At 32.7% G+C, this 27970-nt stretch overlaps 1 protein-coding gene and 2 pseudogenes across 3 annotated transcripts; 2 read left to right on the top strand and 1 right to left on the bottom strand.

Moving 5' to 3' along the window:
- Window positions 1–226: 226 nt before the first annotated feature.
- Window positions 227–3451, bottom strand: LOC143537297 (endo-1,3;1,4-beta-D-glucanase-like; annotated as a pseudogene). The gene is made up of 7 exons (XR_013136031.1): window positions 3250–3451; window positions 2032–2053; window positions 1823–1940; window positions 1018–1108; window positions 834–923; window positions 579–679; window positions 227–459 (listed from the first exon to the last, which is right to left on the bottom strand). The product of XR_013136031.1 is annotated as an endo-1,3;1,4-beta-D-glucanase-like (transcript).
- Window positions 3452–7626: 4175 nt separating this feature from the next.
- Window positions 7627–11346, top strand: LOC143537275 (ribonucleoside-diphosphate reductase small chain A-like). The gene is made up of 9 exons (XM_077031080.1): window positions 7627–7869; window positions 9294–9454; window positions 9525–9573; window positions 9661–9787; window positions 9876–9941; window positions 10035–10151; window positions 10659–10821; window positions 10949–11019; window positions 11109–11346. The coding sequence occupies exons 1-9, from the start codon at window positions 7803–7805 to the stop codon at window positions 11272–11274; spliced, it is 987 nt and encodes a 328-aa protein (XP_076887195.1). The 5' UTR covers window positions 7627–7802; the 3' UTR covers window positions 11275–11346.
- A 3602-nt stretch (window positions 11347–14948) lies between these two features.
- Window positions 14949–23489, top strand: LOC143538901 (mediator of RNA polymerase II transcription subunit 33A-like; annotated as a pseudogene). The gene is made up of 12 exons (XR_013136332.1): window positions 14949–15390; window positions 17352–17462; window positions 17655–17981; window positions 18061–18365; window positions 18455–18546; window positions 19265–19617; window positions 19705–19915; window positions 19999–20112; window positions 20900–21061; window positions 21159–21802; window positions 21878–22084; window positions 22203–23489. The product of XR_013136332.1 is annotated as a mediator of RNA polymerase II transcription subunit 33A-like (transcript).
- Window positions 23490–27970: the final 4481 nt, after the last annotated feature.

Below are 27970 nucleotides of genomic sequence, written 5' to 3'. Positions count from 1 at the left end.
AGTAGGATTAGGTTTGATATCCAAAAGGGGTTGCGGCGCAGCTTGTTGCTCGTTTACCTGCCACCTCATTGTAATCGTTTGAATGTTTTTAATGGTATAAAATTATAACTAAAAAAAATTTAACAAACGGAATTTGATTTTAAAACAAGTAAAAATGCAACTAAACCATATTAACAAGATCAAGATCAAGAACACAAACTTTAATTCATATTAACCTACACACTAGTACAAAGACTCAAACATGTGATTGATATCTTCAAACACACTTTATTTGATTTATATCTAATTTTCATGTTCCGGGTTTTATAGGGCCGAATGGGCCGTCGACAGACATTTACCAAACCAACCCAAAAGATCCCGATGGGCCTCTTGTGCACGTTCCACGGCCGTTATGTCATCTTTATATCTAACGGTCCAACCATGTGATGTACCCGGATATATCTTCACAAAGTGATCAACCTAGATTAAAAAAAATTGAAATTTTAAAATTAATTTTATAAATAAATAATTTTAAAATTAAAAAAAAACGAGTGTTTTAGATAACGGGTCACTAGTTTAGGTTGACTTGCAAACAGTACCTCGGGTTTGGCTTCCAATGCAGTCTGAAACTGTTTAACAACTTCTGGAGGCGATATGTTGTCAAATTCAGCACCGAATATCCCCACTGGAACCTTAACCCCTAAAACCATCATCAAAAAGACACAAAACTGTTAAGGAAGATATCTGATTAATATAAGTTTGACCTTTTATTATGTTTGACTATTGAGAAGTCAAACATGAACCATTTTCGAGAACACATAGATTATGACTAACGTTCTTGAACGAAAACATACCCTTGATATCATCTAAAGTGACAAATGTAGGATGCAAGAGTGCTGCAACTTGTATATCTGCATCCTTTGCTAGCTACACGACGACTTTGGCTATCGAAGATAACGATGCAATTAATATTATTATTATTATTATAAACAAAAAAAAATTAAAACTTTAATAAAGTTGTTCAGAAGGTAGTATTACCACCCCAACAGAATCCTGCAGCACCAATTTTGGATATACTCTTTTCTTTGAGAGCATGAATAATTGGTTTCGCAAAATCCACCGCTGGCAGCTATACAAACAAAAATATAATTAACGACAAAGGTATTATTATTATTATTAAACAAATTATATGATTTTTGTATCTACTTAATTAGTTTCTCTATTTTCTTTGCCCGGTCCTTTACTCGTAACAACTTCGTGTAGAACGCGGAATGTTACTTTTATGGAAATGATGAAACGACAAAACTACCCTTATGTGCAAGGCGAGTGATTGGGTTTAACAGAAAAATCTAATGTCCATCGGTGGAAGGACGCAAACTGTGGCAAAATTTGAACGTAAAGAATGATTGACGTTGTTTATTTTGTTTTAAGGACGAAACCTGATATTTGTTGTATATCTAAAGAACGAAAAATGCAATTTACATATCATGTTTTTAAGAAATTTAGATGATACTAAATCTTATATTTATATTTTATTTATATTTCCTAAGTTATTGTTATATAAAATAATAAATAATAATTACATTAAAAAATTGATCAAAAGTGTGAGTTAGTTTGGGGTTGAGTTTGAAAACAACTTATTGACTTAGTGGCTTTTTAAAAAAGCTAATAAGTTAAAAATGTGTTTAGCAAAAAGCTCTTGTTTTAGCTTTTTTAAATGGTTAAAAAGCTCTTTTCAAGTGAAAAAGCTAATCAGTCAATAAGTTGTTTTCAAACTCAATCAATAATGCATATATTAAAATCCTAACCGACGACAAAAATATTATTTGGGAGCATGTTTAACCGCGGGATGTTTTTTTAACCATTCTGGCAGTTGTGTTTTAGGGATGAAAGGATCACCAAAAAACAAATCAGGAACAACTGCATAATATCCAGCAGATGCAACTTTATCTGCAATTTGCCTGCAATAATAAATCGAAAACCATAATATCATTTTGGAGACCGCTGACTCATCAGTTGACTTTAATCAGTTGTTCTTGTTACAAAACATACCTCAGTTTTGGAGCTTCGTAACCTGCAAAAACAATCAGGTCAAACTGATTATAATCCACTAGGTGTTCAGGCCTGTAAACGAACCGAACGGATACAAACAGGGCATGTTCGTGTTTGTTCATCTAACTTTAGCCTAACACGAACACAAACATACAACCGAAAAAATTATTTTGTTGATGCTCGTTCATTAAGAAAATGGGCATGTTCGTGTTCTTTCGTTACAAACCTAAACGAACAGTTCACGAACGTAAACAAACACAAACGGAGGAATAAACGACGATGTAACAAAGAACCAGGCTGGAAGCGGGATATCAATATTTTATTTTTAATAACCAATATGTTTATTAATTTTTAAAAAGTATAAAAAGTAAATAGTTAAAAGGGTTTAAGAAACATTAACGAATTTACATAAGACGAACAAACGTAAATAAACAAAGATATATGAACGAATGTTCATGAACGCAAATGAACGGACAACACATGTGTTCATGTTCTTTCGTTTAAGTATTTTTTTTTCTTTTGGACCTTTCAATATATATCAACGATAAAATATACTCCCTCCGTCCCTCTTTAAGTATCATGGTTAGAAAACACACTTACACACACAGTTCAAGGCAGATTGAATGATTACTTTTTTTGCTTACCAAATGACAATAATGCCCTTGGAAATCGGGTCCATCAGTATTGCTTATTAATGCTAGTTGTGTGTGTTTAAGGGTAAACTTAGAAATTGGCTAATAAATTTTGAAAGTGGGCATTTGTAATGAGACAAATAAAAAAAAGGAAATATGGACATTTTTAATGGGACGGAGAGAGTATATTCTTTTACATCAATACAAAAGGCAGATAGTCAACAAACTGTGCCGCTAGCCCCTATTGGATTGCAAAACCAGATCTTTTATAAATCATATATATATTAATATCGGAGTCATAACATTACCATGCAAAACCCGTTGAACTCGGATAAGTAGCTCCACAGTCCAAGGCGCTAGGAACCCAAAAGTATGAAATGCAAAAGGAATATATGAACGAACATAAATGCACATACGTCACATGTGTTCATGTTCGTTCGTTTAATTAAATTAGCAATAAAAAAATTTTCATGTTTGTTCGATCACAAATTGTTTATGTTCGGTTCGTTTACAGGCGTAAAAGAATTAAACTGTAAATAAAATATAAATAATTGTAAGTGGAGCATAGTTGAATATAGTAATATACCATAAACATCTGAAATGAGAAGTATGGCAGTTTTAGAATCAGAGTTGCCGGAAACATAAGAGTTAAGAGATGCTATTTGTTTTATTTCGCCGGATTCATCGCCGGAGGAGACTGCCGAAGGGTTATCACAACATGCCGGACCAGACATCAGGGGTCTTGATCGATCTTGAGTTGGCTTTTGGAACAAGACAGCACGTGTTCGAAGACTTTATATGTGTTTTTGTTTGTACTTGAGTTGTTGAAATTTTACTATATTGGTACATATAATATGGTTTTACCTTAAACTTTTAATAATTTAAGGTGTTTGGAAATAATTGGGATTTTAATAATTTTAATAGGGGTACTTTTAATAATAGATGTTAGTAGATGTTAGTAGGGTTGTCCAAACTTCAAATCGCTCGATACGCTTAATTGAGAAATGATAGTTCAATTTTGGCTTAGTTTGTAAGCAGGCCTGTCACAAGTAGACCCTCGCCTTATTTGGACTCATGAACAACTCTTTGGGTAAACTAAAAAATAATTTGTTTCCGGTATCTTTATATAAGTAATTATTTTTTTTCTACTAGACCCATTTTATGACTAATGATCAGGTTAGCCATCAAAATATGATTATATATATATATATTAAATGTTTTTAACGATGTGAAACTCAACAGTAATAAACGAGAAGGATAAACGAATATTCTCTCTTTGCCTGCTCACTTCCATTTCTCTTTAGCATGACACTTCATCACCATCGTCGTTTCATCTCCTTCCATCCTACCTCCCATGTGACACTCCCGACCCTCTTCTCTTCCACCTCTTTCATCCTTCAATTATTCCATGTCATCTTGTTCTCTTCCTTTAGCCGATTTTGAATTCATGTACGATATATTGAGTTTTGGGGTCACATATCATGTTTACATATCAAGTTTTAGTTTGTAAAATGCATATGTTTGCATGTACGTTGACTCTATATGTTCGATATATATACAACACATTGATTATTTGTAACTTGTAACATGTTGAATTTTTATACGCAGTATTAGCCTATTAAACTTTATTTTTACTTTCAATTCCCAAAGACACTACAAACAAGAGAGGGTTTTATCCGAGGGTGACTCGAGTGAAAGTAACATATTATATTTAGGTAATTTTGATTTTGAGAATGTTTGCCGTCTATCATTACGCATACGCATAGATTACATAGAGTCAGATAATCGGAAACTACTTTTCTCATGAAATGAGCCCCAACTTTATTAAACACTTTAATCCCCCTCCCCCCCCACACACCAAAAGAATGAGACGACCCTAGTTTTATATTTGAACTAGGAATTTACCCGGTGCAACTGGTAAAATCTGGGTTGTGGTAAAACTCAAGCATTGTCGGTCTTGAGCGTTGAGATGATAAGTCGATATGAATTCAGTCAGTTTCTTACGATATCAAAACTAAAACAAAAATGACAGTTGGTCGGTTTTCGTTACGATGGTACTGGAACTAAAACAAAAGGCAGTGATTTTATGCGAATTTGGTCGGTATATTTCTTCGTTACGTTCGTTATGGCACCGGAACTAAAACAAAAAAAAAACAAATAGCATCAAAACCCTAGGATTGTTGGTTAGGGACGTTGATGCAGTGAGTTTACATGAATTCAGTATGTTTCCATTACGTAAACAAAAATTGACGTTAGATCGGTTCTCATTACGTTCACTATGCTACCAATACTAAAAAAAAAATTCAAAATGGTAACACAAGTTTGGTGCCGCTAGTAGGTTAGTGACACCAAACTTCTCTTATATATATATATATATATATATATATATATATATATATATATATATATATATATATATATATATATATATAGAGGGGTGAGATCTAGAGAGAACTCCTTTTAAAGAGAGAACTAGTAAAGAATTATTTTTAACTATTTTTAAAAAAATATTTTGTGATTTCTTTTTCTTTCCTCATTATAATAAGATGATAATGTTTCTAAAAAAAAAAAACTTGTCGGTGTAGTACTGTAGTGCATATGTGCACTAATGCCTATTGCATATATACAATAGTATTTTATTGCATATAATACAACACAATTGCATTATCCAATACACACTATTGAATATATGCAAATACGACACTAATAATTGTATGCAAAACACATTATCGCACATATGTAATACAACACTAATGCACATATGCACTATATCGATTTTTTTTAATTTTTGTATATAATATAACACTATCACAAATATACAATACAAACAACTATATATATGTTATTCAATACTATTTAAAATATCAAAATGCACACTATTGCACATATGCATTATAAAAAAAGCCAGTGTATTGCATATATGCAATACTCGTTAATTTTTTTTATTTTTATATTTTTTTTCTAGTTTTTTTGTGGTGAAAAATAACATATAAGAAGGATGAAAGAAAAAAATTTTAAAAATATTTTTTTTTAATTAAATTAAAAATATTTCATTATTAGTTCTCTAGTTCTCTCCATAAAATGGAGTTCTCTCATGATCCTCTCCATATATATATATATATAATCTATATAAACGAAGACATAAAAATCTTACGTGTCGTGATGTGGTCGCTTCCCCTTTTTTTGGAGTTACCAGAATTGTTTGATTTTTAAATGAAGGTTTCTCATGCATTTGACCCGAATTCATGGGTATGGGTCTTACCAAACCCATATATTCCTTAAACGGGTTATAACATCTCATTAAATTAAAAATTATTCTCACCAAATTATTGATGTAAAACTCCTATAAAATAGGATATAATAAAAATTAATATCTTGTTTATTTTAAAAGAAATACATATATATATATATATATATATGTATTATTTAAATTAAAAAACCAATTTGATTGTAAAAAAAATAAACGGGTTTTGGGTCTCATCAAACCATAAGTATATTATTAACTTTCATATTCATAAATATTATTTATAATTAAAAAACCAATTTTATCGTAAAAAAAATAAACGGATATTGGGTCTCATCAAAACCATATAGCTTTTAAACCGGGTTATAACATCTTATTTATTTGTGAAACAATTTATCATCAAACCATAAGTATATTATTAACTTTCATACAATAAAAAAATATAAATTCAAAAAAAAAATAAATATTAGAACAAACAATATAAAACAACCCCCGTAATACGGGGGTAAAAACTAGTATATATATGTAGTTAGTATCATTTAAGAACTCTAAAAAAATTAAGAACTATGAGGAACTCTAAACAGCCAAACATTTTTTAAATTTTTTTTATATATTAACATTATTTAAAAGTAGTTTTATCATATTTTATATAAAAAATTTTGATTACATATATTAATCACAAGTTTACATATGTGTAAAAATTATAAACTAACAAATTTACATAAGTGTAAAACAAAACATAGATATGCATAAAAATTAATTTTCAAAATTGAACTCATAAATATAGATATAAAAATGATAAAGCTACAATCAAATAGCATTAACATACAAAAATTAAAAAAAAAAAGTTAGTTTTCAAGGGTTCTGAGAATGTACGCTGGATGTGTGGGCACACAAGGTTAGACCGAATAAGAAACATAGTGTTTCGGGAGAGATTAGGGGTAGCTAATATATCCGACAAGATAAGAGAGTGGAGATTGAGATGGTTTGGACATGTGAAGAAAAGACAGTTGACGAACCCTGTTAGATCCGTAGAAAACATTACTATAGGGGGAGGAGGGGTAGAGGACGACCTAAATTGACTTGGGACGAGAGGATTTGACATGATTTGCTAGACCTAAACCTCTCAGAGGACATGGTTGAGGATAAGAATTCTTGGAGACTTCGAATTAAGGTTAATGATTTTTAGGGAGAAAAGAATACATTAGAGGACTTTCTTTGTTTCTTTACCTGATTTTGGTCACACACCATTATGTCTCTCTTCTCATTTGGTTATATATGGTTATCTATACATGTATTGGTAATTTTACTAAGTGTTATTATCAATTTTACTACTATTGTACGTTGATGCCACTTATTTTCTCCCATACTATGTTACTTTGAGCTGAGGGTCTCACTGGAAGCCACTTCTCCATCCCATCGGATAGAGGTACGGTGTGCATACATCCCACCCTCCCCAGACCCTATTTATAACTTTGCTATGGGTGAGATTCCACCGGGTATGATTGATTGATATAGTTTTCAAGGGTTCCTTAAGTTCTTAAATAATTTAACAGTTAAATAAAGATTATTATATTTTGTAAACTTTTAAGGATAAAAACGCAAATCTAACTAAACATGAGGGCCACTATATGACTTTATGCAACTGAAAATCACATAAAGTTAAAAACATCACATGAAACCGTTTGTCAACACCACCAAAACTACCCGCAAAAAATCCCTAAAAAAACCGTCCAATAGTGAGGAGTTATCAGGGCTTTTGTAGGGTTTTAATAACACACAATTATCCATTACCCATACACAAAAACATGGGTTCTTTGAAGAACAAAACAGAGCATCTAAACACACAAGAACAAGAAGAACCAATCTTAACCGAATAAAACCAGAGGTTTTGTATGTTTCCAGTTAGATACAATCAACTATGGGAGATGTATAAGAAAGCACAAGCCAGTTTCTGGAGTGGTAATCCTTTATTAATATTAATCTCATCAATTTATTTATTTTTACTCTTTGTTTGTGTAATTCAAGAAGTTTAACAAGTTTGGTGTTTGTTTATTGTTGCTTTAAAGTATTGTTATTTATGTTATGTTCTTGTTGTTTTGTAGTGTTGTATTAGTTTTTATTTATAGGGACGTAAAGGAACCGAACGTTAGGCGAACTGTTAGGTGGGAAGTTCGTTTATGTTCGTAAATTTTTGTTTGTTTATGTTTGTTCATTAAAGATCAGTGTTCAATTGGAACATGAAAACGTGACTAAATTGGTCCTAGTTACTCTTCGGGACGGAGTGGAAGAAGGGAGGGGATTCTCGAACGCGGAAAAGGATCCAATAACTTCGAAAGAATTGAACGAGGAGCCGTATTTTAATTAATCATATAAACCATAACAAAAATAAATGTGAGTATTATGTGAATAATTTATGTGTGAAATTAGCATATGAATATGAATGCTCAAAGAACACCAACACAGTCTTGGTAGCCGAACCGAACCAAACCGTTGACACTGACAGTTTTTGGTTAGCTAAATAAATAAAACATTGTTTGTGTTCATATGTGTTCGCTCATTTGTGTTTATGAACCGTTCATGAACAAGTTCATTTTCTTAGTGAACGAACATGAACACAAAGTTCATTTATGTTCGTTAATTTTTGTTTGTTTATGTTTGTTCATTAAAGATTTTTTTAATACTTTTTAATGATTTAAGAAAAAATATTAATCATTAAACAAAAATAAATATGAATATTATGTGTAAAATTACCATATGAATATGAATGTTAAAACTAACACCAACATAGTCTTGGTACCCGAACTGAACCGAACCATTGACACTGACTCGATTAGCCAAATAAAATATAGCATCTTTTGTGCTCATTTGTGTTTGCTCATTTGTCATGAACCGTTCATGAACAAGAAATTTCGTTTGATTAGTTGTTTGTGAACCATTCGCTTGTCCTATAAAAGCTTCACCGACGAACATTAACAAGGCCTTGTTTATGTTCGGTTTGTTTACAGCCATAGCTCTTTATATTCCACCATAAAGTATGTGTCTTTTTGTTTCTTGATTGTACAGTTTCATCAATTGTGTGTTTTTCTTGCTTTAAATTATTAAAATTGGGTGTTTTTCTTGCTTTATATTATTAAAATTTTTATGATTGTATATATAATGTTTTCTTGTTTCTGCAGTTTGTAACATGGGTTATCATTTTCTTGTGTTCTAGATTAATTATATTATATGACTCGGGTTTGTATGATCTAACTCTATCGGTTTATGCAACACTTTTAGATCATGCAAACCCCGAGTCTTGAATAAAAGATTTTAGCTTTGCTTTCAACAGAATCAAATTTTTATACATTTTTTCTAACACTTTTGATGATATTTAATTGGTGCAGCTGAGGAGGTTGATCTCTCTTTGGATGTACAACAATGGCAAAAATTAACCGACTCTGAGAAACAATTCATAAGCCATATTTTAGCCTTCTTTGCTGCATCAGATGGAATTGTTTTGGAAAATCTCGCTGCACGATTTCTTAACGACATTCAAATACCCGAGGTTCCATTATTATTATTATTATTATTTATCAGTAATTCTATGGACAGTAATTGAGTTGTTGTGTTGATAGGCTCGGGCATTTTACGGTTTTCAAATTGCTATGGAGAATGTACACTCTGGTAGAGTTTTATACACTTCACAGTTTACTTCATAACTTTATATATCTTCATTTGAGCTTATTAACTAGTTTTGCATATATCTTTTAGAAATGTATAGCTTACTTTTGGAGACATTCATCAAGGACTCTAAAGAAAAATACAGATTGTTTAATGCAATTGAAAACATTCCTTGTGTTGCAAGAAAGGCCCAATGGGCCTTAAACTGGATTAAAAGGTAATTTTTTTTAATAAACAGTTAAACACACTTAAATTATATTAGAACTTATAATCAGTTAATCACTACTGTGCTTTTTTTTTTGCAGCTCAAATTCATTTGCAGAAAGACTCGTTGCATTTGCGTGTGTCGAAGGAATTTTTTTCTCGGGAAGGTACACGTTTAAAAATATAAATAAAATTATAAACAATCACATATGATTAATTTGTTGAAATTTACATGTTTTTTTTTTCTTTTTTTTTTTCAGTTTTTGCTCAATTTTTTGGCTAAAGAAGAGAGGATTGATGCCAGGGTTGACTTTTTCAAATGAACTAATATCAAGAGATGAGGGTTTGCATTGTGACTTTGCTTGTCTTCTTTACAGGTAATTCGGTTGGCCCGTTTAGTATTAAAAAAAGACAGAATTATAAATTTTGTTCTTTAAACATATGCAATTTATGTATCAGGTCATTTAAAAAGTTTATTTGCAGGCAGTGTCCTTTACATGACATGTTTGTTTGATTTTCGTCCTTTTGCTAACTGGCATCCAAAACCCCCGTTAGGTCTTGGCATGTGAGGGCATTTAAGTCTTTTTACGCATACTATTTAAGTATTTGTAATTAAAAAACAAATTAAATATATTATTAGAAAAAAAACTAAATAAAACATGTTAAAAAGAAACCCCGTTAAGTCTTGGCATGTTTGGATTTAACTGAGTTTTTGGATGACAGTTAGTGTAAAGGACAAAAAGCGAATGTATTTTGTCATATAAAGGACACCGCCACAAATAAGTTTTTTTAAGGACCTGATCCATAAATTGCATATATTTAACTGTCTTAAAAAACATAATTTTGTTAAGGTAATGTTGAAAAAACTTGATCTTGTTTTACAGTTTATTACAAAAGCAGCTTCCTTTAGAAAAAGTTAACGAAATAGTGCACGAAGCTGTTGAAATAGAGACCGAGTTCGTTTGTGAGTCACTTCCATGCGCGTTAATAGGCATGAACGCGACACTCATGAGCCAATACATAAAGTTTGTTGCCGATCGCCTCTTGGTATGAATAATAATATTATTTATACAACAAGTTGATATTTTATAGTAAAGTTATATGAATGAGTTATAAAATACTTTTATATGCTTTTGACCTGTTAGAGATAAAACATGACCTGACTTAACAACAGGTTGCGTTGGGTTGTCAAAAGAAATACAACGTAGAAAACCCGTTTGACTGGATGGAGTTCATTTCACTTCAGTAAGTTTTATCGATCTCTAGTGCTTTGTCGTTTATAATAGATAAAAAATAATTTTTTTATTTTTTTCGTTTGTGCGATTATCGAGCAGAGGAAAAGCAAATTTCTTTGAGAGAAGAGTTGTGATTATCAAAAGGCTTCTGTTATGTCAAACCTTCAAGATGCTGCCCAGAATTTTGTCTTCAGTTTGGATGCAGATTTTTAGCCCAAATCATTTTTCATATTATTATTATTATTATTATTATTATTATTATTAATAACTATTGAATAAATTTAAGGATTTGTTACATTTTGATGTATTGCTTGATAATTTCAAATACATTACTACATGTATGCATAAGGATAGTTTTTTTAAATCTATATATTTATCACGGGATTTGAACTCTACATCTTTATCTAACACCTTGGTATCAGTTGACCAGATGCCCTTCTACCGACAGTATTGATTATTATTTTAAAAGAATAGTGTTTCCTTGTTTTATCACTATAGTGTCAGTTTAATAAAATATTTATTTAGTATGTTTGGACTAAAATAATACAATTGTTTTAAGTATTTAAAATATTATATGTTTTTTTAAATTAAGTGATTATAGGATGGAAAAGTATGATTAACACTCCTTTTTTAATCAAAGGAAAATAATGATGAGAATAGATGAGTCACATGACACAACATACTACTATAATCATGGTGCTTTGTTGTTAGACCAATTTTACAAACTTTAATAAATTTGAATCCAATATTAGGTAGTTAAGCCTTAAACCCAATGGAAATAAAAGGATAATGTGATAATATCATAATATTGAAAAGTTAATTATGTATCTTAATTAGCTTTATATCTTTTAGTATAATGTTAACCAAAATAGTTATTAGTTATATTAAGTATCTCTTTATGTTATAGAGAATATGACTAAAATATCCATACTAAATAAATATATCAAAATATTATCTTTTTTATATTGAATGTTAATAATAGAATCAGGTTGGACATACAGTTGGATCTGAAATATTATTAATTAAATAATTGCATAACTTTGTCTACATTCTGTTTTTTTGGTCATCCTTCCATCATCTTATGCTAAGATGTCTATGTCATATATTTAATTGTGTTATAGCTTTTTATCCATTTGTAGTCATGGAGTCTGGTACCTAGACGTTTTGTGACATATGATGTTCCGGTCAGTAACAAGACTTTGGGGTTGTTTGGGATTCCTTATTTTTGCTCCTTGTAGCTTATAATTTATGGGTTATAAGTTATAAGGTGTTTGGGAAAGTTGGGTTTTGTGAGTGTATAATGTATAAGTTACAACATTGTAATTTATACCTTATGCCTTAAATAATGTATAAGAAGGTAAAATAAGGAATTCCAAACACCCTTTTTATACTGAAAGTACGTAGTGGTATAAAACCCTTGCAGTCATTACCCAATAATTAATTAATTCTTATAATATGAATAATATGAATATTTGATTGGTTCGAATTTATGAAAGAAAAAATAATTGGCGCCATATATAAAACGCCAAAGACCAAAAAGCCTCTGAAGACTGTGTGTTGGGGCACTGTGGGACTTTTTTAGTACTCATAATGTCCTACTACATATGATTTAAGCTCATGATCGTTGTTGATTTTATTAATTTTTTGATATTTTGTATTGAAAGTTAAATTGATTATTATATTGTTCAATAAATCCGGTTTAATTAATTACAATTTATTATTATTTTTCTCAACATATCAGAATTTAAAAATGCATTAGGAAACTAAAACTTTGAAAATGTTGATCCTCACAAAATAAAGTCATAAGAGTGTGATGGTGGTTGAGATTTTGCATCTTCTTTGTTGAGTATGAATTGTGCAAAGCTTCATGGTTTCTAAAAATATATTTTTATAATATATAATAAATAACCAGTAAATATTAAAAATGTCTCAATGAACAAAAGAAACTGTATAATTATTTTGTACATAAAAAAATAATAATAATAAAATATTTTTACTTTTGTACATGAAATACTAATAAAGTTTCAAGTGACTAATATCAAAAAGAATTATGAACATACTTGACTAATCTAGTCATCTAGTCATATTTAATATAGTAAAACAACTAATTATTGTGTATATAAGTGGAAAACTTTAAATGATTATGCCCTAAGTGTTATCATAACACTATGGTTTACCAACCTATAATATATCTTTTTCAATTTTAATATTAACATAAATAACTTCCAGTTATTCTTGTGATGTTAAATATATAACTACCAATATGTGTTAATGATTCATAGCTTAAATGGTTCAGGTGAGACGAAACTTATTAATTTTTAAGTCTTAGATTTTATAAAAGACAATCTATGGAATTACTATGATCTAGTTATAAGACTCTTCTGGCCTCTTTTTTTCACCTCTACCGGACATATTAGAGCATCTGTAACTCGAGGTCTTCGGTCCACGAATGTCAGCATACAGCTCGCGTGAAGGAGAGAGGTCAAAGGACGAAACACTCTTGTTAAGATTTTGGCCTAAAAATATGGTGCGGTGGTTTGGGCTTCCGGCCCATTAAAGATGCTCTTAACAAACCTAAGACCAATTGATCCAGTAGTACCTCCATGAATTTTGTTACGAGAAGTCGTGTGTTCAAGTCTCGCTTGAAGCATTTTATTCCGAATTGAGTCAGGAGGTTTTCCCAGTTATATGTTTTCTCTTGGGTGAGTAGATAGGATCGTCATGTTATGTCCTCCGGGTAAAAGATATAAAGAGTGATCTGTTTGTCCGAGTGATCCGCATGTTCGGACTTTTGATTTTAAAAAGAAAAAAATGTGATTAACAAGATAAAAAATGGTCAATTTTTTTCAATTTTTTTTTTGAAATATAATATATAAATGTAGGGTAGGGTGGGGTGTGATTCAGAGGGCATACCAAATACTTGTGAAGGAAAATGATGATGGGCCCATGAAGCAATAAAAGTTGATTTTGAAGAAACAACAATGCTGACTGTTTTTATAGTTCCACTTCTTTTTCTCCACCAACCCAATCTTAACACTTGAATTTCATCATAGGTTTACTATTAAATATTAATTATATACAGAATTTTTTTTTAATTTGTTTTTTTAAGTTACATGTTATTAAAAGAGTTCATTCTGGTAGTATATAAATATAGGGATAATTGGTATTAGGTGATACTTAATCTGATTTTTCGAAACATGTATACTTCTTTGCTTGAATCATATGCTTAAAATCTTTTTTATTAATTTTATTTTACTTTGTTCTTAGGGAATAACTTACTTTGTCCTTAGGGAATAATTTAATTTAATAATTTACTAATTATTAGTTTTTATATTTCTAATTTCCTGGATAATAAATCATAAATAAATCTTAATAGTTCTAATTTTCTAGATAATAACTCATAAATAAATCTAAATATTTATAATTTCCTAGATAATAAATCATAAATAAATCTAAATATTTCTAATTATTAAGTAAAATATTTTCAGTCATTCCCACTTTCAAAAAGCTCATGGCTTGGGCTCGTAGCCCGCTCGATAGAAACTCGAATAAAACTAGCTAAAAAAACTTGATGTGTAACAACCAGAGCCAAACTGACTCATTTCTGTAACTTGATCCAAACTCGGCTAAGGTCATGGTTTGGCGCATTGGCTCGATCTTAGGCTCGTTTAACTTCAAGATCGAGCTTGAACCTAACCGAGCTGCCTTGTTTACTTTTGAGCTTGGGCTCGACTCGTGAACAACCCTATATAGATGGGATGGTAAGGTGATTAAAATGTTAAATAAAAAGTCAAAGGTTCAAACCCATAATATGCAAATATTTAGTCGTTACAAAAATAAAATATTTTCAATTAATTAATAAACTATGTTTAAAATCATTCTGTTGTTTATTGGTAGCATTAGCATCAAGGTATCAATTTTTCTGTTAAAACACCATTTTCTACTCATTTTTTAACATTAAAAACCAAGTACTTTTGTCTGCCAATTTGACTAAAAAACTCATATCTTCCAATCTTGTTTCTCACACTCCTTCACTTCTTTCTCTCACCACAAAACAAAAACACATTAACATAAAACACAAGCTAACTTAATAGGTTCCATTATGGCTGCTTCCATTGGGACCTTAAGATTATGGGACAGTGTTCTTGAGTTAACAAAGAAGTCACAAGACAAAGGCAGTGATCCATTAATATGGGCAGTTCATCTTTCTTCCCCAGTTAAACTCAGCTGGTGTATCTCTTCCTTCACCTGAATTAGCAAATCTTTTGGTTTCTCACATTTGTTGGGATAATAATAATCCCATTTCTTGGAAGTTTCTAGAAAAAGCTTTGATCTCCAATATTGTTCCACCTTTGCTTGTTCTTGCTCTTTTGTCCACCAGGTTTCTTGATCTCAACTTTACCTTCATGGGTTTTTTTTTTTTTTAATTTTATGTTTTCAAGATTGTTGTTATGTGTTTCTTGATTATATTTACCTAAAAAGATTCCATTTTTATTAATGGGGATTAGGGTTTTTTTAGTATAATGTTTTCAAGATTGTTCTTATGTGTTTCTTGTGTTTCTTGATTATTTCAATCAAAAAAAGATTCCATTTTTAATAATGGAGATTAGGTTTTTTCTTTATTTTGTATGTATGATGTATTTAAGATTGTTCTTTTGTGTTTCTTGATTAATTCTACTAAAAAGATTCTATTTTTATTAATGGGAATTAGGGTGTTTAGTTTAATCTTTTCAAGACTGTTCTCTTGTGTTTCTTGATTATGGCCACAACAAAAATATTCCATTTTTAATAATGGGGATTAGGGTTTTTATTGTGATGCTTTCAAGATTGTTCTTATGTGTTTCTTGATTGTTTCTACTAAAAAAAAGATTTCATTTTTAATAATGGGGATTAGGGTTTTTAGTTTGATGTATTAAAGATTGTTCTTAATGTGTTTCTTGATTATTTCTACTAAAAAAATATTCCATTCTTATTAATGGGGATTAGGATTTTTAATATAATCTTTTCAAGATTGTTCTTTATCGCCTTGTTCTTGAGTTTTTTAACCAAGGAGAGAAAAGAAAAAGAGAGGGAAGGATAAGAAAGGAAAGAGAAAGAAAATTTTTTTAATTAGGTTTGTTCTTGAGTTGAAAGGAAATGATAGCCATGTTAAAAAATACTTATCCTTAGTAATCATCCCATTTTTTTTTGGGATGATAACTTATTGGAAAAATACATTAATTTAATCATTTCTAAATCCTAACTCCTCCTACTCCTTTCATTTCCATCCTAAAGAAAACTCAAAAACACCCATCCTTTAACTATCCTTATTTTTTCTTTCCTTTCCCTCCTTTAAAAAAACTCAAGAACAGGGCGTATGTGTTTCTTGATTATTTCCATAAAAAAAGATTTAATTTTTCATAATGGAGATTAGGGTTTTTGGTTTATTGTTTTCAAGATTGTTCTTACGTGTTTCTTGATTATTAATACCAAAAAAAGATCCCATTTTTATTTATGGGGATTAGGGTTTTTAATATAATGTTTTGAAGATTGTTCTTATGTGTTTCTTGATTATTTCTACCAAAAAAAGATTCCATTTTTATTAAAAAGATTTCATTTTTACTTTGTTTCCATTTTTATTAAAAAATATTTCATTTTTACTTTGTTTCTTGATGATCTCCTCATGGGTTATATGTTTGAACCTTAAAATTAAACTGTTACTATGGTTTCTTGATTTTAGAGCTGTGTATGAGTTGTTGGAGTTGAATTATGTGGGCCCTACATGGAAAAAGTCTTCAAGAATACAAATTTTCACTTTTGATTGAACCCTTTTACTTGAGTTCTTGAAATAATTTGAAGTTGTAACTGGTTTCATATCTTCTGTGTGCTTCTTTCATTTCAAGATTGACTTTCCATTGATAGTTGTAGTGTGTTGCTGTTAACGGGTCAAAAATGGGTCGGGTAAAAAATCTTTTTCTGGTGTCAAATTATATTTCTAAGCTGACTCACTTGATCACAAACTTTTGCCTCTAATTATGTACATATTGACTAAAACTTTTCTCAAAATTTGGTGGATTATACTTTATACCAAGTTCAAGTCACCTCACTAACAAATAATTAGGTTCCTGTGTTTGTTTAAGACTTAATCAATTTAGTTTTCTGTTACTCTCCAAACCAAAAGTGTCTAATTAAACCAGTTTAACCTTCTCATATTTTTTTTTCTTTTTTTAAATACAAAAATTTTGCTAACTATGTTGATAGTCATACATGTTACAAGCAAAATTATAATTAACATTCAAGAAACATGATTTCTAATTTGTATGAAATAATGTTACAATACTTGTTATGATTTTTGTCAAACAGGGTTATTCCAAAGAGACATACCCAACCTGCAGCGTTTCGGTTATATATGGAGCTCCTTAAAAGACATGCTTTTAAACTCAAATCACATGTAGAATCCAATAATTATGAAGTGTAAGCCTTCTTAAACCGTTACTTGCATAACAAGTTAATAATATTTCATGAGACATATCTTTTTGTTCACCATACTAAAAAGTCAACATGGTCAAAAGTTAACAAAAGTTGGTTGACAAAAGTTAGTTACAATATTTTAAATAATTTTGTATTGTTTTTATACATAAAGTCATAAACTACTTGTTAATGCAGGATCATGGACTCAATAGACAGTATTCTCCATCTTTCTCAGATATTCGGCGTCAAAGTAATTGATTCCGGTAGTTTATTACTCGAGTTCGTAGTTTCAACTGTTTGGCAGTTAGTAGAGGCGGCGTTAGAAGATGAGGGGCTTCTAGAACTTACCGGAGAAAGAAAGTTTAAATGGAATGTATCTCAAGATATGGAGTTAGATGTAAAAATAAATGAATATCAGCAGATTATGCAAAGTAGAAATACAGTTATGTCGGTTGAGCTTATCGGGCTTTTCCTACAAAATAAGACAACTTCCAAGATTCTGTTTTTGGCGCGCCGAAATATGTTAGTTATCTAAAAGTTGGATTTCTTTTTTTTTCTTTTTTTTTTTTGTGTTATATTATTTTGAATTTATTTTTATCAGGCCAACACATTGGAGGAGTTTTATTCAGGATATAGAGGTTCTTGCTGTTAACTCTTCATCACTAAGAAATTCAAAAATAATGACACTGGAGATTCTGCTTCAGTTAATATCCGATGATTATAAAATCGGGACAGAAGAGAAAAAAGCTAGTTATTTGCAAGAAATTAATGCAATAATGTCGTCGTCTGCGGGTATTTCTCATAAAGTTAGTGGCTTGTCTTTATGGATTTCTATTGATCTTGCGCTTGAAGATGCAATGGATGGTTCACAAGTTGATACAACAAGTGCCATCGAGATCATCACAGGTAACTGTCATACATATATGTATTTTAATATCTTTTTATGAAAAATATTGTATTTAGTTGAATAAGAGTTTATGTTTCTCTTATTACAGGTCTTGTAAAAGCTCTTCAAGCCTTAAATAACAACAGTTGGCATGACTGTTTTCTCGGTCTTTGGATGGCAGCTCTTCGCCTTGTTCAACGGGTTGGCACTTTCATCACTTTAGTTATTATTATTATTATTATTATTATTATTATAATAACTAGAAAATATTTTTGTTATTTATCCATTTTATCTATACTTGGCAAAACAAGCGGGTCGGGTCGGGTCAGGCAGGGTTGCCGGGAATAACGGGTTCGAGACAGTGCCATTTGAAAAAAAAAGGTCAATTTGGTTCAGGTCAGGACGTCCCAATTGAAAAAAGTCAATTTGGTTTGGGTCAGAACGGGTCGTTTAAAAAAAGCAGTCAATTTGGTTCCGGTTAGGATGGGTTCGGGTCAGAACGGGCCATTTTAAATTAGGGTCAATTTTGGTTTGGGTCAGAACGCAGCATTTTTCCAGAAGGTCAAATTGGTTCGGGTCAAAACGGGCCATTTTTTTATGAAGAGTCAATCTGGTTCGGATCAGAACGGGCCATTCTTAAGAACATAGTCAATTTGGTTTGGGTCAGAAGACTCGGAACATTTTGGAACCAAAATAAGTACGGGTCAAAACAGGCTGCATAAAAAAGATAACTAAAGTATACTAGTATTGTATGAAATGGATAATTTGAAATAAGACAATTTATACAAAAAGTTTAATAATCTATAATCTAAAAAGTAAAATTGCAAGACTTATAAGTTATAACTTATAAACAGGAAATTGCATATTGACAAAATAGTATGATAACATGAAAATTCTTATCTATAATTTTCGTTTTCAGGAAAGAGATCCCATTGAAGGTCCTATGCCTCGTTTGGACACTCGTTTATGCATGTTATTGTCTATAATACCTCTAGTGGTTTCTGACTTAATTGAAGACGAAGAAAACGGGCCACCACAAATTAATGTATATTTCCAAAATACACAAAATTTGAAAGAAAGTCGTCGAAGTGATTTGGTATCGAGCTTACAAATTTTAGGTGATTACCAGAGCCTGTTGACTCCACCTCAGTCAACTATCCCTGCAGCCAATCAGGCTGCAGCAAAAGCATTAATGTTTATTTCCGGAATTGATGTTTGGCAGTAATGCGTACTTTGACTTGGTCAACATGAAAGATATGGCAAATAATATATGTAAGTAACATGCATAAATATTAATAATATGTTCTAAATATTAATATTTGTTTATCTAAATATTAATAATATGTTCTTGATTTGCAGCTGGAAGCTTGCACCATTTGATAGTTGAGACGTGTATCGCAAGAAACCTGTTGGACACGTCAGCGTACTTCTGGCCCGGTTACATGACAGGTCATGTTAACCAAATACCGCATGGCATGCCAGCTCAGGTCCCGGGCTGGTCAACGTTTATGAAAGGTGCACCGTTGACTCCGGTCATGGTGAACGCTCTCGTTTCTGAACCGGCTTCAAGGTATAAATATAAGTTTTATGAATTATTTAAAGATTTTGTGGGCGAAAAAGTAACTAAATTTAAGCTAATCGGTTTAATGGAAGCTTAGCAGTGGTCGAGAAGGTGTTTGAGATTGCGGTTAAAGGGTCGAATGATGAGAAAATTGCAGCTGCTACTATTTTATGTGGGGCCACTTTGATCCGAGTTGGAATGTCCAGGTATACAATAGCAGCAGCCCGGCCCGTTTTGATGATTTATCATTAAATGCGCATTTTCAACCTGAGCCCGTTTTGGTCGAACGCTGTTTTGACCGGAACCACATTGATACTTTTTTAAAATGGCCCGTTTTGATATGAACCAAATTAATACTTTTTTTAAAATGGCCCGTTTTGACCCGAACCAAATTTGATACTTTTTAAAACGACCCGTTTTGACCCTAAACAAATTGTTACTTTTTTTAATCGGTCTGTTTTGATCCAAACCAAGTTGCTACTTTCTTTTTTATAAATGGCCCGTTTTGGTCGGACTTTGTTTTGACCCAAACCACATTGATACTTTTTTAAAATGGCCCGTTTTGATCCGAAACCAAGTTGATACATTCTTTTTAAAATAGCCCGTTTTGATATGAACCAAATTGTTACTTTTTAAAATGGCCCGTTATGACCCGAATCAAATTTGATACTTTTTAAAACGACCCGTTTTGACCCGAAACAAATTGTTACTTTTTTTAAACGGTCTGTTTTGACCCAAACCAAGTGGCTACTTTCTTTTAATATATGGCCCGCTTTAATCCAAAGCGAATCGATATTTTTGTAAAATGGACAATTTTGACCCGAACCAAATTTATACTTTTTTAAAATGGCCCGTTTTGTCCCGAACCAAAATGATACATTTTTAAAACGGTCTGTTTTGACCCGACCCGTTTGTTTATATGCATTTTTTATTTTATAATCGCGTGGAAAGATTGAACGCTGCGGATTGACTAAAGATTCATGTTTAATGCAGGAACATACTATATACTTCATCACAAGATTATTATCACCTCCGCCACCCGCAAATTATTCGGGGAACGACAGCCATCTTATAGCTTACGCTCCCATGCTCAACATTCTTCTTGTCGGTATAGCACCTATCGACTGTGTTCAGATCTTGTCTCTGCACGGGCTCGTAAGTTCACACCCGTCAAACGGGCCAAAACCGAAACCTCCTAACAAGCCAAGTTAGTTACTTTAACAGTTAACTCATTCACACTCGGGTTTTGCAGGTCCCGCAGCTTGCAGGCTCCTTAATGCCAATCTGCGAAGTATTCGGATCGTGTGTACCGAACATATCATGGAGTCTCACCACGGGAGAAGAAATATCCGCACACGCGGTCTTTTCAAACGCGTTTGCACTTCTTTTAAAGCTTTGGCGGTTTAACCACCTGCCACTTGAATACGGTTTCGGCGACGTGCCTCCGGTGGGCTCGCAACTAACTCCCGAATACATATTATTAATGCGGAACTCGTTAATAGTTTCTTCGGGTGGTAACGTGGACCGGAACCGAAATAGATTATCAGCAGTGGTGAAAACATCGGGCCCGGATCCTGTATTCGTTGACTCGTTCCCGAAGCTAAAAGCGTGGTACCGACAACATCAAGCGTGTTTAGTTTCTACGCTTTCGGGCCTTGTTCGGTCACCGGTTGATCAAATTGTTGATAGTCTGTTAAACATGATGTTTAGAAAGATTAGAAATCAACAAAAAGGATTTCGTGTCGGAAAGTAGTAGCTCGTCGGGCCCGGGAACCGACGACGCGTTACAGCCCGTTTTGCCTGCTTGGGACATCCTTGAAGCGGTTCCGTTTGTTGTTGATGCTGCTCTCACTGCCTGCACGCATGGCATATTATCTCCGCGTGAACTGTGTACAGGTTAGTAAGCGAATAACCGACTTAACCGAAGTGTAACTGAATTAACCGACTTAACTGAATTTGCCAATTTGGCAGGGCTTAAGGATTTGACAGACTTTCTTCCTGCATCATTGGCGATCATTGTAAGTTACTTCTCGGCTGAGGTGTCGCGCGGTGTCTGGAAACCGGTATCCATGAACGGGACCGACTGGCCGAGTCCCGCTGCAAATCTTTCTACCGTTGAAGAACATATTAAGAACATTCTAGCTGCGACAAACGTTAATGTCCCGCGCCTATTTGCAGGTTCCACATTTAAAATCTTGATGTTTGACTTTTCTTCGCTGAAAGTCAAAGCCTTTGACTTTTCTTTGCAGAAAGTCAAAGCCTTTGACTTTCTTGGTTTCTTGGTTTCTTCTTGCAGGAATAAGTTCACCATTTACACTTCCATTGCCACTAGCTGCATTTTTAAGCCTAACAATAACCTACAAACTCGACACAGCATCACAACGGTTTCTGAACCTCGCGGGGCCCGCACTCGAGTCGCTTGCAGCCGGTTGCCCGTGGCCGTGCACGCCGATCGTGGCATCTTTATGGACTCAAAAGGCGAAAAAATGGAGCGACTTTCTTGTATTTTCGTCTTCACGTACAGTTTTCCTGCACGATAACCATGCAGTCGCTCAGCTTCTTAAAAGTTGCTTCACTGTCACACTCGGGTTGAACAATTCTCTTGTGTCAGCACACGGTGGGGTCGGAGCGCTTCTCGGTCACGGGTTTGGGTCCAACTCGTACGGTGAAATGTCTGCGGTGGCCCCCGGGTTTTTATATCTAAGGGTTTATCGGTCCATTCGGGATATAATGTTTCTTAGAGAAGATATCATTTCAATATTAATGCAATGTGTGAAAGAAATAGCTTCAAATGGTGTAACGCCGAAAGGAAAAAACGAAACGAAGTACGGACAAGTTTCGGTTGCAGCTAGTTTGACCAAGGTCAAACTAGCAGCGCAGTTAGGCGCGTCGATATTATGGATATCGGGTGGTCAAGGTTTAGTTCAATCGTTAATAAACGAGACGTTACCGTCTTGGTTTATATCCGCTCACCAAGACGAAAGTGGGCCCGGTGGGCCGGTTTCAATGTTATCCGGGTACGCTCTCGGGTATTTCACGGTCTTTTGTGGTGCATTCGCTTGGGGCGTTGACTCGTCCGTGTCGGCGTCCAAGTGGCGGCCTAGGTTTCTCGGGTCGCATATGGAGTTTTTGGCGAGTGCGCTTAACGGGAAGATAACGCTCGGGTGTGATCCGGTTACGTGGCGGTCTTATGTCACGGTCTTTGTGAACTTGATGGCGGGGTGTATGCCGAGTTGGGTGGTGGAAGTTGATTTAGAGGTTTTGAAAAGATTGAGTAAAGGGTTGGTGCAGTGGAATGAGGATGAACTTGCACTTAAGTTACTGGAAGCTGGTGGTGTTGGTGCAATGGGTGCGGCTGCGGAACTTATTTGTCGAAGTGATTCGTAGTCGCGTGCGCGGTACGTCGTTCGGTATATAGAATCAGTTTCGATACAACATTTTGTAACTTGTCATGTATCTATGGTTTCAAATTAATTGTACATTATTTCTTATCAGTGTGTGACCAAAGAAATATTGGATTTACTGGGCATTCAAAAGTCCTGCAATATATGGCAATATATGTATGTTAGATTATAATGGAAAAAAAATGTATAAAAAGTTTCATAAAAACCTTTCAGAGTTTAGCAGGTGAACTTGGGTCGATTTTAACTTTAAAAAAATAAAACATAATTCGTATTTCTATAATTTCAATTAGCAAATGCTATTTTTTAGTTAATGATAAGCAATTTTTAGAATAATTTATTATTTAAAAATGTATTTTTCATATTTAAATTGATATATTCACCTATTTTTTTATAAATATTAATAAACTTATGATATTTGACATATAAATAATATCCAAAAATTAATTTTCTTTATATTGATATTCACCAATCGGTCGCCTGAGGTCCACCTAGCGACTTTTACAACAAGAAGCAGGATATGTATGATCTGAATATTGACTAGTACCAGGAAAGTCAACATCAGGACATAGAGGATGAATAACTAAAAACCTTAGCCAACTTATTATAGCCAACTTATCGCCTTTTTTTTAATCGTCCGCTCAAGTTTTTCAGCGAAAGCATCCATCTTTAGGACCTTAAAAATACATTGTTGGTGTGAAGGGTATGAAAATGAACCCGTTATTGTTATTCAGCTTAAAAACTCGTACCCTTAGTAAAAAGACTTAAACACCCTTGATCTAACGGAAATAGTGGATAGGGTTAACGAATCGGACGTAAATGCTAAGAAAAAACCTTTTTAGGGACGGAACTGACAAAATTAGTGACCAAACCACATAGACGAAAATTAGAATTTTTGTTTATGTTTCTGGTGGGCCTGTTTGGGGCTTCAGTAACTTCTGGGCTGAGGAGTGGGCTCTTTGTTATAAAGTTTGCAGTTAAAAATAAATTAAAAAAATCTAGTTGGTTTGACCAGAAACTATTTAGTTGGTTTAGTTGTCTGTTATAAATTTTCTTGTTAAATATGGTCTGTGTCTTTCTATAAAACAAATCTTGATAGTTTCTCCAATCTTGCAGCAAAATCAATGGGTATATATTAATATCATCAAGAAACAACTCAAAAAGATACAACAATTAAAGGTTAGCATTTTCTCTTCATATTTATAAATTTTTATTTTTATATATTTTGTTTATTTTTTTAAGATGTTCTTACAGAAATTTTGCATACAAAATACAAATCTATGAATATACGAGACTTGTTATGTTAATTATGTTAAACTTGTTACAAATAAAATCTATTTGTGATTTGCATAGCGGTTTTGCTACCAGTTCATGTTAAGTGCTAATGAGTATCGACAACATCGATATTTAGTATTTTAGTTCATGTCTTCTCACGGTATTATGTTAATCTTGGTGATAATTTAGATTCATAGAATTGGCGTTAAGTGTCGTGGCTGACAAAGTTTAATGGCAACCGATCCAAACTAAGTCGGTTAAGGCAGCCTTAATTTTGTTTAGTCTGTATATTTTGGTCTTTTGTAATGGTAATCTTTACCACCTCATAAATAATATTGACTCGTCTAGTGCTGACCGTGGATGTAGGACAATTTAGACCGAACCACGTTAAAAATCTAGTGCTCTTCTTTCTGATTTACGGTTACTGTGATGTGTGTTTCTGTTTGTACCGGTAACTGAGAATTATGAAGTGCTTTAGTTTTAAAATCACATTTCAATCATCTACAATGATATTGATATCATCCACATATAGACTAAAAGGAGTCGTCGACCAATGCTATATGTATAAAGAACAAAAAAGGATATCCGGAGTTACTTGTTATGCCAAACTGCTTAAGAACGTCTTGGTCGACATACTATAGATGCCTGCTAATAGTAAATCCGACTAGGCATTCAACCTATGGTGGATGAAGTTTCATAGTGAACACCTATTTACGACCAACTTTATGCGTAAGGCATTCATTTCCTTGTGCATTGTTTTGAACCGTCCAACGTGATTAAGTGCCTTATTTATTTATATTCTTAGGACCACGATGATCATCAATGGATATTGCATGTGTATGCAAAGATCAAGAAAGAGACAGAGTGGTACAAGTCCTTGTTACTTTTCGAAATCACTACAAATGATGATTATTATTAAAAGTATAACTGAGTCCTGTATAAGAATTAAGAAGTGGAAATTTGTCATAAGGTTGGTTCTAAGACGCTTGATAGCACGTGGTCATGGTCGGTGGTTCTAGTTTACCATGTCGTGTCGTATACCAAAGATCTTAGGAGCCACACGAAAAAAAAAGTGACCTGTAACCTTAGAAAGTAAAAATAAAAGTTATTTTTTTGTCCTTTAAGAGCATCTATGATTTATGGCATGTGGTTGGTTAAATAATTTGTTGTAACTTGTAAGCATTGGGTCAACCCAAGACTATCATAGTAACATCTAACTAGTGATGGTTTCTACGTTTAGCAATACCTTTGCGTTACAATGTATACGCGAAACTAAAATATAAAACCGGTGACAAGTTCCTTTAGTTTTAATGATCAACATGTCTATGACCCGTTACCAAAACTACCGTTTCTACCCCTCATAAGCATATTACACAAGCTGTTTTGAGAAATATAACGGATTAACGGGCACGCTTTTAAAGCGATTTGCATGGCTAAAACTGAAGATACAACTGTTGTTACATGTATGCATATGGTATGTTCTTGTTGCATTTATATAAAATAGAGTTAATTACACGAACCGTTTGTGTAAATGATCCCTTTGGTTATAAAAGGGTATTTTAGTCATTTTACCTTAATTAACAGAAAAATAACAGAATTAGGTGCTCTTTATTTGTTCTAACTAGTGGTGGAAATTTCGACCCGTTAACTTATGAACGGGTCGGTTCTGGTTATGTCGAATAAAATATGCTAAAAAGGTTAATTGGTCGGAAGGTTGCGATTTTTTTTTTTGGCGTAAAACCTTCTAAATCATTTTTATCCAAAATTAGTTTATGATTGAAGTTAAGTAAAAGTTTCAATAATGCTTGACACATTAATTATTTGTCAACAACACAAGTTAGGTGGTGACATGCTAAATCTAATGTTTAGTCCTAGTAGTTTATTAAAAGAACCAATGTCAAACTTTAAGTAGAAAAATGGTCCTTTTTAGGGTGTAAAGTCAACCACTTTTGGTCAAACTGATTATTTTTTTGTACAGGCTGGATAAGTTTGACTAAATATTTGTTCTACACTTATTATAATAATTTGTGTTTAAGTACAATTACATGAAATACCAGATGTGGATATGTATATCATGCATTATCATATACAAAATTTGAACAAATGAAGAAATTGTATATAGTTTAATGACTAATATATGCATATATTATACACACACATATGTATATATTATATATACATATGGAATTATGGATATGGCCATATGGTTTCAAACAAGTGCCCATATGTTGATATATGACCAGAACACATGGATAATGCATGATGGTAACTGATTAATAAAAAAAACATACCATGTGATGCATGTTACATATTAATATATTGTTTAGTTGTCACAAATACTCAACTAGCACACATACAGCTCATACTGAAACATTCATAATCATAAACATTCTAGAAAAGATTGAAAGTGAGAGTGAGAATACTGAATGTCGCGGTCCATAGTTCCATGGACCATCAAATCATCGCTTTTTGACGTATAACTAACACAGAAAAGTGAAAGTGAGAATAATGTATAAAAATGGATGATTATATTGATAAAATGTGTATACTATTAGATTGTTTTTATGATCTTTTTTTATTAATACGAGTGATCGGTGATGCTAGTGTTATCGTTATATCCTTTTCTTGTTGCCAAATCTGAAAATTCACGTTATGAAAACTGAAAAGTAAATTCTTTTTTTGTTATCCAATTTTGTGATGCAGTTTAATACATTATCATGTGTATATGTTACAAGATGCTAACTTTATAGTTTATCCTTGAGTTAACTAACCATGGTTTCTTTTCTTTGATGATGAAGACCGCGGACCGTAAAGTTTGATGTATGAACTATGAACACAAGTACTCGACCATTGTAAAGCCGATGAGCCATGGTGCGCGCATGGCTCGTGTGTTTTTGATAGTGAAAGATTGTTATGTCATATTTACAACCACTTTAACCTCACTGCCTTTTTTATGTGCAAACTTGGAATGTAAGATTTGCTTTATCCCTTATTTACCCTTTTTGTCTTTTTCACTTTGCCTACCTTTTGGTTATGTGTCTAATTTCCATCCTTGTCTCAAGTTTTGGTTAAAGTTCATTGGACCCCTAGATGTACATTTCAAAAGATTAGGGGTCAAAGTGAAAGTTTAGAAAACTACAAGGAGCTGAACGTAAATCCCGTCGGGCGTCGTGTGTAATTTCGCATGAATCTCACTTTCCATCCACACTTGGTTCTATATGGTTTTAAAATGCGCGCATCAGGAGCGCATACTAGGGCATCACATAGCGCAAATTGATGCAATCTTATGCGTGATTGAAACTGAATCGTCAATTGCAATGGGTCTGCAAATCTGACTAGAGACGATAAGAATACTTTATATATTAGTGCTTAAAAGTTAACAAGTTCA

This window comes from Bidens hawaiensis, unplaced genomic scaffold (genome assembly GCF_021521415.1).
Source record: "Bidens hawaiensis isolate Kalapana, Puna unplaced genomic scaffold, B.hawaiensis_p1.1 tig00000780_1, whole genome shotgun sequence".
NCBI classification, from domain to species: domain Eukaryota; kingdom Viridiplantae; phylum Streptophyta; class Magnoliopsida; order Asterales; family Asteraceae; genus Bidens; species Bidens hawaiensis.
Note: the sequence above shows the minus strand (reverse complement) of the source record. Positions and strands in the feature narration are given on the sequence as shown.

Coding starts and splice junctions, on each gene's coding strand:
- LOC143537275 (XM_077031080.1), top strand. CDS start 7,803: ATGTTTCCAGTTAGATACAATCAACTATGGGAGATGTATAAGAAAGCA. Junction 9,788..9,875: donor GCCTTAAACTGGATTAAAAG/GTAATTTTTTTT, acceptor TTTTTTTTGCAG/CTCAAATTCATTTGCAGAAA. Junction 10,822..10,948: donor TTGTTGCCGATCGCCTCTTG/GTATGAATAATA, acceptor ACTTAACAACAG/GTTGCGTTGGGTTGTCAAAA.